This window comes from Accipiter gentilis, chromosome 2, assembly GCF_929443795.1.
Source record: "Accipiter gentilis chromosome 2, bAccGen1.1, whole genome shotgun sequence".
NCBI classification, from domain to species: Eukaryota; Metazoa; Chordata; class Aves; order Accipitriformes; family Accipitridae; genus Astur; species Astur gentilis.
Window position 1 is genome coordinate 16613955 of NC_064881.1, and position 12950 is coordinate 16626904.

The window sequence follows — 12950 nt, forward strand, 5'->3', positions numbered from 1 at the left end:
ATGTCATAATTATAATGCATGCATACCAACATGCTTTCTTAATGTAAAATAATAGAACTATTCTATCTAACATTAAATTCATAAAAAAATACTTGTTCAATATAAATGACCTTTTTGACACAACCATATAAATTACCAGCACTCCGTAATTAAAAAAGACCAAGTCAGCAAAATTATTTGTTAATTTATATCAAATTACTACTACAAATTACAAGAGAGAACAGCAACCTACAAAGTACAAGAGCAGCCTCTTCTACAAATCAATAATTGTCAGTCCTGACAGTAACAGTATTTTAACAGGATGACCAGGCAAACTAGGACTTAGATTAAAGACTATTAAATCAAAAAGTACTACTTGATAGAATTTGTGATTTTTAGTGAACAAGAAATCACATACTGCAATGTAAGAGCAATAGTTAAGTTATGCTAAGAAATAAAACACAAATGAAATAGGAAAAGTAAACTCACCATTTGTCAGTCTATCAAAAAGAAAAATATCAAAATTCCAATTTCCAACCTTCTCCAGCATACACTGAAAGAAAACAGAAAAGCTGTCATTTTTTTCTCAGTATATGCCTATCTTCCTGTAGCCCAGAGGAGTATTTAAGATTTCAGAGACAGATGCAAGTCTTAGGATTTCTACATACAAAAAATAGTATTAAAAGAATAATTAAGTTTGTCTGATAACTGAAAAACTTTAAAATACATGTTACAAATTTAAAAAACTGAAAAAACCGAAGTGCCTTGACAGAACTGGTTGGAGATTTTTTCCTTCATCCTTTAGTCAATTTCTTAGAAGTAACACACAATTTAAAACAATTAGGTTAAAGCCAGAAACAGTATGACAGAATGACTCTGTATTCAGACTTCTTCTGCTTTAATTTTTGCAATGAGCAAGTTAAGTAATCTCTGTGCAGTTATTTACCTTGTCTTCTCTCTTTCCCTTGTTGTCTAGAGAAAAGAAATATCTAGATGCTTTACTAGACATATGAGCCAAGCTTTTAATTTCTTTTTGAAGAAAATGGCTTTTGACTTTCCACCTCACTGTACTAGCACTTCTTCACAGTGTCTCCACATGAACTGTTCTTCCAGTAACAGGGATGAACAGGAACAGCAAACAGCGCTTAAGGCCTCACCAGAGTTCAGCAGTCACAATCTTTGCCTCTCCTACCTCTATCAGAAATACCTGTCCTGCACATTTTACAACAGAGTTTTGCCTTCTCCTATTCTCATTAGATTGGTAGAGCTGTTTTGTGATCCAGTTATACATTCTAGCTTTTCTCCACCAGCCACTAAAACTCCACTACCAGAAGAAACAAAAGCATTAACAAGATCTTTTTAATATTACATGTATGCTTTTAAAATCCATCCTCCAAGTTTTCAGATTCTTCCTACACCACAGCCTCATCACGTTCAGCATGGATACGTTCGTGGTATTTAAGTATATTCCTTTTCTGTGTCAAGATTCCAGACAAAAAGCACTACAAGCAATCAGCAGGACGACACAGCCTCTGGCATCTTGAATAACCTGAATAACCTTTGTCTGCTCACACCCCTTCAGCACTACCCATCCTTTGTCCCCAATACACTAACTAGCCTTTCATCCAACTAGCTGTCCTCTTAGTACTGCCCATCTTCCCAGTACCCGCTTTCCCTGCTTCACTGCAGCACAGGCATATTAGAGCTATCACAATTTTCTTTTCTACAAGAATTGCGTACCAAAGAAAAAGTCAGTTTGGCATAATAATCTTGTGACAAATCCATTTACTGCATTTTATTGAGTTTTCAGCAGTGGTTAGTCACTTTTCCAGATGTTCATTAGTGAGGTTAGGCTAAAAATGAAAGTGGGGCAATAGTTGTCCAAATTGCTCTGTTACATTTCTTAAATACAGATACATTTTTACTTCTTTGCTATTAAAGTGCATCTTCCATTCACCAGTTATTAAAAAGCCAAAACAAACCACTAGCCACATAAGCTTTAAAAATCATCCCAGCAAACTTGAGGGCAGTAAAGGAGTTTATTAGAAACCATGTAATTTGGGCTGGACTTTATTAAGATATACACACACACACACAAAAAAAACCACAGACAAACATACACACATATATAAAAAAATACATGCTTAAAATTTGTATTTGGTTGCACTTTTAACATGAAATATAGTTATATACTAGCAAATATTTTAAAGAACATACTTAAAAAAAATAAAAATCAAGCAACCAACCTTTGCTTGTCCATTATAATCATCATCTAAAATGTTTGAAGAATTTGGAACAGTGATACCACGGAAAAAACGGGAAGATCTCAGGTATCGCTGGAAACTAAGCAACCTTCTCACATTTCTCGCAGACACAGACACCTCGATTTCAGAATTTGCTACAAAAAAACAAGAAAATAAATACTCTCTCTAAAAAACCTTTACCAAAAAGATGACTGTTCAGGGAAGTTCAGTACAACAAAGGTGATACAATTTTGTGTATGAAATATTTCAGCCACAAATACAGATTATTTTTTTTTATTACTAGTAAGTACAGAGCTGTGGCTTGGAAAAGAAAATTTTCTGCGTAAGCATCCTGTGAAAAAAACCCCAAATATTTAAATCACAGCTGAAACTTATCTTTTTAAGGAACTCTGTTACTGAAAGGACAGAAATATTATGGAAATTGTGTAAAATCACACAATACTGCAAACAACGACTTTTTGGAAAACTGTTCTCTACACATCCAATCCGTGTCCCTAGCAAATCACATAGGATATGTACACCAGCAAGAGAATATCAGTAATTGTGTGTTGATACAGGAGTTACAAGTAGGTTTTGAGCACATACAAATAACTTTTACACAGATTTTAAAGCTCAGAAGTTCTCTTAACTTTACTGGCAAAGTTTTAAACACACTCAAGTGATTTTGATGCTTTTGCAGATCATTATGCTCAGAACCTCTCCTTTGCCAAACAAGTACCACATTTACTTTCACAGCATATGTAATTCCCTTTCCCGGTACAGTGAAAACACTACAGAAGATCAGTTTAGCCTGTTTTCAAAGATAAATCCAAATATTTTGCTGTACTCTTACTAGGTTAACAGGTTTACTCAAATGACTGGTGCTAGCTTATGTTCAATTCCACTTGACAGCTTGATGTGTTTTAGAAACCTGAAGATCAAACTACATATAGCTACGGTTTCTTTGCAACAGGCCAGATATTTTCATTCTGAAGTATGTAAGGCCAAATTTGGCCTTCGCTTTCTTTTCAGCAGTACTTCCAACAGCAGTTTTTCCAAAAATGCAGATCCTCAAAACCAACATGACCCCAACTTTGTAGTATAAACCTCTTGCCCTTCCAAGAACAAGGCATCTGTGAAGTAAGCAGTTACAATTTTTCTTCTTAGAGTCAGTCTAAAATATTGTACAGGGGAAGGCGTGGCCTGATGAACACCCTCAATTAAAGACCTCACTGATTTCTAGTGAAAAGAGTTTAATTCTGCGTAAGATAAATCTTTATCCATATAAATGCTTCTCCCTGCAGAAGTTCCAATGAACTTTCTGTTCTACATTAGCTCAATATATTAATTTCCAAACTACACTAATAGAACGCCTCTGAAGAGAATTCACAATTGCATGAACATACAATATCTAATCAAATGCAGCAGCGTTTCACATCAACTGTCTGTGCTAACAGAGATTAAATTGACAAAACTGGAATATTCTTTCAGACATGTGTGAAACACTTCATCAAGATACGTAAGTTCCCATCAGTTTTAAAGGGCTAACACAGACAACTTCACATGAAAGACAACTGTTTAAGTCATCACACTTAAGGCCAAGGGCACTTCCTCTGAAGACAGAGGTACCTATATATTCCAGTTACGTAAGCAGGTGTACTACATATGATAAGTTGCTTACAAAGCAACATTCACACGTACAGCAGGCAAACAAATAGATTCTGTCATGCTGCGTTGCTCTACCAATATTTCTAACCACATTTGTTAACATGAGGTTACAGTCTGTGCACTGCCAGCCTGCAGAACAGAGAAGCAGGGAGCAATACAGCTGTTCCTCGTACCGGAGCATAGGCTTCAGGTAAGAAGTTTTCATCCCTTAGTCTTGATCTGGTCCCTTAAAATCCAAATTTCAGAACAGAAGTCACTAGGTTTGAAATAAAAGAATATAAAATGGGTATATTTAGATCATTAAATGATCTAAAATGTCCACAGAGTCACATACAAAATCTAGGAGCTTCACTAAATATCAATAAAACAAAGTATTTAAGTAGGAGAAATCCGCACTCTCCTGGAAGCACAGATAGCTTTCTTGATCATAAGTACTCTTCTACAGATCTATAGTTAACAAAAACCTACTTCTGTTGTCATGCTACAAGTAAGTCTCACTGTCACAGATGCTACCCATTAATCTTTGGCAGAATGGTATGATGTAGGTAATACAAGTAAAACAACAGCTTTTGTCAGTAAAACACATAACAACACAGAAATGTAGTAAGTTGGCAGCATAGGCCTGCATTCCACCTATATTTGTGTTTATAAGTCATCTAGGGGGTTGCACGTGTTATTGCTTCAGTATTTTTTCTGCTGATGTTGTGGGTGCAGAGGCAAACGAAACAGTTTTCTGTGAAGCTGAACAGTCATTACTCCCTACTTCGCAATCTGCTATTGAGACATCTTAAAAATAGTTAAGATCTCTGAATTATCATCAGTTTGTATAGTTTGTAAACCACTACTCTTACACATTAATCCTACTTTCTCCCCCTTTTTTTAAAAAAAATATAAAAAAAGAGCACGGCTCCAGCTGATGTAACTCAAACAACCAACAAAGCCTATTTCATTCCAGCACTCCTGGCAGCAATGCTGCCATTATAGAATTACAGAACAGCTGAGGTAGGAAAGGACCTCTGGAGATCATCCCATCCAACTCCTCTGCTCAAGCAGGGCCACCTCGACCACATTGCCCAGGACCACATCCAGACGGCTTTTGAATATCTCCAAGGAGGTATTATCCAATATCTCCAACATCCCTGGGCAACCTGTGCCAGTGCTCAGTCACCCTCACAGGGAAAAAGTGTCTCCCGATATTCAGAGAGAACCACCTGTGTTTCCATTTGTGCCTACTGTCTCTGGTTCTATCACTGGGCACCACTAGAAAAAGCCTGGCTCCGTCGTCTTTGCACCCTCCCCTCAGGTATTTATATGCATTGATAAGATTCCCCCCCCAAGCCTTCCCAACTCCAGGCTGAACAGTCCCAGCTCTCTCAGCCTTTCCTCATCAGCCCCTTAATCATCTTCCTTGCCCTTTGCTGGACTCTCCAGCATGTTCATATCTCTTGTGTACTGGTGATCCCAGAACTGGATCCCAGGTGTGGCCTCACCAGTGCTGAGGAGAGGGGCAGGATCACCTCCCTCAACCTGCTGGCAACACTCCTCCTAGTGCAGCCCAGGATACCAGTAGCCCCCTTTGCCACAAGGGCACATGGCTGTTTAATTTGGTGTCCACCAGGACCCTCAGGTGTTTTTCTGCCAAGCTGCTTTCCAGCTGGTGAGCCCCCAGACTGTGCTGGTGCCTGGAATTGTTCCTCCCCAGGGACAGAGCTTTGCACTTCCCTTTGAACTACTATTTATTCCACGTGTATAGCCCCCGTTAGGTAATAACAGCTTGACCAAACATCTTATCATTTAGATCTCCAATGATTAGAATAACTTCCAAATGAGAAAAAGAGATTTTGAAGCTTGCCAGCCCTCTGCAGTTCCAGAACACCTAACTCACGGGGACTACACCAACCCAAAAAGTAAATTGCTCTCTCTTTAAAAGCTAAACATTTGCTACAGGACAATTCAGAATAGGTGAGTCAGATGCGGAGGTTTGACAGGTAATTAATTTAAAAGGGAAGCTGAAAAAGAAAATAGGTAGCTTTCAGGGCAGGGGGGGGAACACAAGGGGAAAAAAAAAAGATAGGTTCTTCAGCTGCAGGAACACTGATAGCATTCGTGCTTGCAGTTTCCTTTTCCTCACAGATAAATTATTATGACAGATACAAAAAAATAAACTGCTTTGTGGTTCTGGCAGACCAGCAAAGACAAGTTCATGGGAAGGACTGGTAAACTGAATGATGCAGTTGTGCAATGGAAACTTGGTATTTCCCTCCTGGCACGAGCAGAAAACTCATTCCCTTTATATGCATGATTAATAAGAGAATGTCAGCCTATACTCTTCTATCATGAGTCATGAAACAAGATGCTAATTTCAGAGACCCTAACAAAGCAAGGTTCAAGAATGTATTTATAATGGAAAGAAGGTGAAGAGCAACAAGTGTGTTACATCTGGCTCAAGAAAAAGCATGCTGCAAAAATATCCCTCCCCCCAGACCAAACATCCTTCATTTCATTTGGAGTTTTCAGTGTGCTCAATGCCTTTCTAATATCTGATAGTGACCACTTGCTCTTAAGAGATAAGGACAGTTTAAGGACAAATTAGAATGAGAAAATAAATGCATATGACATTTACAATCTTGAGAACTGAAACAGAATGAAAGCAAAGTCAGGATGTTGGGCATGTTAAGAAGGAAGCTACAGTATTCAGAAGTGCCTTGGATGCAAGGAACCAGAAGAATGAAACTTTGTGCCTAGTCAACAGCAGCTCTCCTATGACCTTCTCCTTCCCTTCTTAACTCTTCATGTCCTACTTAAAAGTCAGAATATCACCCAAAGTATTTTTTACTTCCAAGTTACTTTTTTAATTAAAATTATTACATTCTTGTTTCTAAGCATTTTGAGACATTGGCATAATTAAAAATGCCCTTCAAAATAACAAAAAAAAGGAATAATTCTGTTTACTAATGTCAGTTATTTTGTTAATGTTATGCATATACAGCAAGAAACTAAAATAATATCAAGTTGTCTTCATGCAACAGATTTCATCTGTATTCCAAGACACTTATTTTAATGTCTCTTCCCACTCTTAATCTTTTAGTGTGCTGTACTTCATGAAAACCTAAAAAAAAAAATAAATATTTTTATCGTATTTCACAGGGACATTAAATATTTATTTTTCTCATGCTGAAATAAAAATACAAAATAAGTAGAGAAAAGACAAGTGACAATCACAAAATCATAATGTACTGATACACTCTCAGAATTTTTGCATCTTTCATATAGTAAGAACAACAAAAGATAACGTAAGGAACAATGACAATTTAATTATGGTTTGGTTTAATTTTTTATTAATAGAAACCTTAAATCCCAGCAAAATGCTTCAACTATCTTATAATGCAAAGATAAAGACTCACAGCCTCTGATGGGGTCCTGGTTGAAACAAGGCTATCCAGCATAAAAACTATACCTCCGTTTCTTCCCTGCTACAGCCCAAAGAGTAAATAGCAAATTATCCATGATAAAAATCATTGAACAATAGAAAGAGCTTAACTGAGGATCTCAGGTGTCACTGCCACTAACAGAAATAAGAAAATAAAAAAAACATTTGAGAGGACAGACCTTTCTTATGTTTGAACATAAAAAATGGAGTTTGAGGTGCAGAGGTCCACCAGAGGAGGGGTTTTTCCCCTAAAAAATTCAAGGAAATATCTTCTTTCCATGGATGCAATCTCTCGCAATTTTTCCATATTAAACCCAACTACACATTTATAATTTTTACATAGCAGATACTATTATCAAACATGACATAATAGCTGAGTTGCTACTGTCTGTAAATATATACATTTGAAAAAATATTCAATTTCACATGCCAATTATAAACATTTTTCTAATGCTTCCAAGATACAAATCATTTTCTATTTATGAGGAATTTGAAAGTATGGTCTAGCATTTCACACCACTAGAGGGACCCATAAGCATTCTAATTTCACATCTATGCCCATGAAAACATTAAGAAATGCATTATATTAGATCCATGCACATCTTAAAAATATTTTAAGTCCTGTTGTTTAGCTCTTCTTTAAGTTTTCCACTCATGATTTGCATTTTAAAGTCCTTTTAAAGGCATTTAGTACTGAAGTCATATATAAAACTATGATTTCATCTGGAAGATACAACTTCAGCAAGGATTTTAAAGTTACATATAAAGACTATTGGTATCTGAATTACCTTATTATACTTCCTGTCTTATTTAGAACCACTCTGAAGCCCTGCCTAGCAACATTGTAAGGCACTATACCCTCTCTTCTCCTTAAAAAACTAAGTCAGACTGTTTTGTTTCTAATGTAACCTATATATACATATTTATATACACATTCATACTTTTTTTTTCCAAATAGTAATGATCGTCAGAAAATATGCTATGGGGTAAGGATTAGTTAAACAAACATGGCTTTGCAAGTGTCTTCTGAGTGGAATCAGAAAAATGTAAGTTTCAAGAAACTCTAATAGTACCACAACTCTAATAACTCTAGTAATTTTCAACAGACCCTCCCTGATGGAGGGCAACTGCTACACATTACCACCACCAAAGACAACTCCTTTCTTGAAGAATCTTACAAAATGAAATACCGCCTTAGTAAAGTACAGAGACAGAAAACAGTAGAATAATTTAGGTAGGAAGGGACAGAAGAGATTTCTGAAAGTCCTTTAGTGAAATCCTCTGCTCAAAGCAGAGCTAATTTGAGAGAAATTACTCAAAGTACAGGGATTAGATTACTTCAGTATTTATTAAACACCAATTCCCCAATGGCACTATAAGATGTTACACAGACAGAAAAGTGTAAAGAAAACCCTGTGAAAAGTATCTAACAGATTCTACTCATACAACTCTCTTGAATTTTGGCTCCTTTTAATATTTCTGTAAATACCTCAGGAAGGATACAAAATTAAGTAAATTGAACAATGCCATTCCTGTGCTGGACTGCACAGCATTTTGCAATAATCTTAGGACTACGAAACTGTATATACAAGGCATATTCTTTCCCTACCAATTTACTGAATCATAATCCCAGCAATCTTACAATTGTATACTTTTTTTACCTGAATCCATCCACTGGGCAAGGCAAATCTGTAGCTCACAACAGCATAGTGTGAACTAACAAACTTCACTGAAGCAAAATATTTAGAGGAGTATCATCAAAATACACATATATCCCTTACAAAAATGGGTTATGCTGTGTTAATCAAGATACTGATGCTCTTGAACAAGTATACGACACGTAATGGTTCAAGTCTTTTCCCAAAAGAAGGATAATATATTACAGGCCATCACCAAATCCTTTTCTTGATGTCTTCCAAGAAAACACGATTCTTTGGTGTTCTAAAATCTTCAGTTCTACGGCAATGGAATGACAGAACCATCAAGTAATCTTATTTGGTTCTTTTTCACCCCCAGAAATGAAAGAAGAATTCAAAAATAACACATCACAGTTGACAAAAAGAATATCCCTTAAGAGTTTGTGTGACTGTCAGTACAAAAGTCAAACTGGGAGCAGATATGAAAACAAAAAAATTCTCACGTTTTATGCCAAATTGTCCAGAATTAAAAAACAACAACAACAAAAACAACCCGCTAACAAAAAAAGCCTTTCAAAATAAGCTACCTGAAGAAGGAACACATTGGAGACGTTCAAAAGAAAAGAAAAAACTAGACTGTGGCTGTGTATTCTTCTAAGGTCAAACTTACCTCAGCAATAAAACAGAGTGAGCTGTACCAGTGCAAGACTCCAGAGCACACATGCTGTTTTACAGAAACTTGAAAAGAAGAAACTGTAGGTAAAATAACAATCTAGAATAGCAAAAGAGGAAAAAAAAAAAAAAAAAAAGAAAAAATCTGTCCTGTATTCTCGATTGGAAGCTTTTACTATGAAATCTTCCTTAATCAAGCTCACTTTTCACTTCAAGTTTACCTTCACAGTTTTCTTTTGGTCAAAGCTGTATTTAGGACATTTTCTGTGTGACTGCATTCTCCACACTACATCAAAGTAAAAATGTCTCTCGCACTGAGGAAAACAATTTATTTGAATAATCTGGATTGTGAATAATTACACGACAATTTCAGAATACATCCTTCACAGAAAGGCAGCTTTTAGTACAAGCTTTTCACTCCTCAGTGCTGGTATTTCCACAAGGAAACCAAATACTTCATTCAACTTATGACCACACAGAAATCTTGCATGATTTTAATTATTGTGAAACTCACCCTTCTTCACAGTAGGCTGTTGAACAAGACAGACAATTACTCTTAACCAGATTCAGCTAGGTAATTCCTCTGTTTTCTTGAAACAAAAAAGGGGCATTCAACTGCATCTGGACTATGCTCATTTTATCTCAACCTCTAGATGGTATTGTTAAATGCATGATCAGGTGCTGCGACACAAAGATCTCCCAAATATGTTTAAGGCAATCAATTTGGATTTCAATTCTTCTCTCTTCTTTGACTTCTGTCCTCTCACCCAATGACGTCTAAATTCACTGTCCAAGGTAAACTTCTTCCAATGATTTGTGAGCAAAAAAATGGAAGGTTCAAAACAGCACTGCAAACAGTAGATGCTGACATCTTTGCCAGATCTCAAAGTAGCATATAAAATGTTCTGTGAACTGCAATTTGCCAGTAAACAGTCTGAAAGTTGTATACCAAAGATAAACTCTGGAATTTCTTCATGTGTTTGCACTCTTAAGAAAAAGAATTAGCTTTATCCATCACCTGTAAAAGTCACCTAAAATATTCCTTTCTTTCCTTTCCCCTCTAAAAAGGCTCCATATGCAACTAAGGAGAAGAACCATTTAAGTCTCAATGAAGCTTTAAGCTTCCATCACATTGTTTTCTCTCCTATGTGAAGCACTGTACTGTACGCAGGCACCAATTTGATTCAGAATTGAGTCATTCCTAGAAGTTTACAGAAACATACTGATTAATTCAAAAAACGTTTTCTTCCAAGATATTTTAACTCACAGATGCAACATATTTGGTTATCTATAAAACACAAAATAGAGCCACATGTGTGGGCAACATCACCACCTCCCCATAGAAGCATGCTCAGACTAGAGTGGCATGACAGAATTCTAAAAACCTTTTGACAAGGTCTTATCTCTTCTGGTGCAGATACAACAGGAAAAGCAGGAAGAAAAAAAATGTTTCCTCTCCACAAAACCAAAGTATTCGGTTTTTATCCGGTTCTTCCAGACTAAATCCAACAATCCTTTCCTAAAAAGGAAGTTTGAAAGCATTAAGTGCTATCTGCATACAACACTTCCCAATATTTTTGCTGTTATCTTAATTATTCACTTTAGTTTCACTTTATTAATTTTGGCTTCACTTCCTTACTTATAACACACTGTACACATCACTGAGCACATTCACTGGTGGGTTTTTTTAGGTGAAACAGTGAGTGATTGGGGCACATTATATATTCTTTTGTTTGTGCATGCTAGAAAATCATCACGAACATAATTGAAGTTTAAGTGTATGTGTGTATACATACACAGACATTATGTGTATAAAAACAACAGACATTATTGACAACCTCTCAAAAGCAAGAAAACAAAACCTAAAATTTTACTGCTGGTTTGCTATTTCTAAAAAAGGGAGTATTTTTACATTGTCGTTTACCAATTCTTCCATGGAAGATTTTGTTTCACGTTAGCTTTTATCAACATATTCTGTCAATAAAGCAGACTGAATTACTGTCTATGATGTCTTGAATAATGTGAAAAAATGTAAAAGTAATCATGTTACCTGTAGTCTATTTGTAAACCAGCAGACAGCAAGAGTGGTTATAACCAACCACTGCAATCACTTTTTCAGTAACTTCCCTGAAATCCAAACAGTACATGCTGGGTTGCCAGACAGTAAACTGCCAAACTCCCTCCTTGTTACCTGAGGAGTGAAAAGTAGATCCAGTGCTCTATATTCAACTCAATAAAATATTAAAGTGTATGCAATTTACTGTGCAACTGTGAAGTATGCACATCCACTGAACAAAACCAGACTATTATATTCAAGGCAAAAATTTACTTATGAGGAAGAAAGTTATGTGGCTGCTCTCTCCTCTCCAGAAATGGCTTTTAGCTGCCAACTTGAGTTTATGCCCGTGGTCCCACACAGACATAATCAACAGACCACAATAACAGAAAAACTACAAATTGATGTCCTGATGTTAACCAATTACCAATCAACATGAAGAATAGAGTCTTGACTTTCCCCATTCATCAGGAAGCAGTCCTGTTCAAATAAAAATTTGTTTATTGAACTATTCCTCCTGGGTAGTTCCTGCTATTAGCTATAAAAGTATGGTTTCTGGAATAACCTATAATATAGAAGGAAAACTACCACCCAACAAACTTTAATAATCCTCAGATATGACTCCCACACCACCATCTCTAGCAACAACAATAGACATTTTTCCAACAATCATTTTAAAATTGAATTTCCTATAAAGAAGTTACCATTGAGAATACTTCTAGCCAGTTTAGAAACTTGAACATTCATGTGCCAATTACAGAACTCTGGGTTGAAGATGCAGACACTGAGCTTATAATCCTTAAGAAGAAACAGAAGTGGTCTTAAGAACTAAATGCTAACAAACTTTACTTTGGTAACACTAGTTGCAGTTGCAAGTAAAAATAATAATGTTATGAAACAGAAGTGATTATCTTAAAAAAAACAAAAAACAACACACAAAAACACCGCACACAACAAAAAAACCCAAACAAAACAGAAAAACCAAACCAGACGCTTCCTGAAAATAGAGTAATGCATTTAAAATTCAGTAATGTTCAAACCTACCAATAAAATACTGAGTTAACAGCCTATTATAAAATATTGGAAAAAGAGAACTGGTCAGGAGATTATTAGCTGGACTTCCTGAAAGACATTCAACTTCTTGACAAAACATCGTTGACAGAAAAAGAAAATAATGCTAAACAACAAAAGTTAGCTAAGCAAAATACAAAATGGCAAAAATGCTTCAACACTGTGAATGATAGGCAGTATATAAGTCATCTCCA

At 36.0% G+C, this 12950-nt stretch overlaps 1 protein-coding gene across 8 annotated transcripts in view; it reads right to left on the reverse strand.

The window, feature by feature from the left end:
• The window catches only part of PDE7A (phosphodiesterase 7A), a 76543-nt gene that overhangs the window by 13102 nt on the left and 50491 nt on the right, over positions 1–12950 (reverse strand). For all 8 annotated transcript variants that reach the window (XM_049822248.1, XM_049822257.1, XM_049822230.1 and 5 more), the window contains 2 exons: positions 2226–2377; positions 469–532 (listed from right to left, as the gene is read on the reverse strand). In XM_049822248.1, coding sequence (XP_049678205.1) covers positions 469–532; positions 2226–2377 — 216 coding nt within the window. The remainder of the gene's footprint in view (positions 1–468; positions 533–2225; positions 2378–12950) is intronic.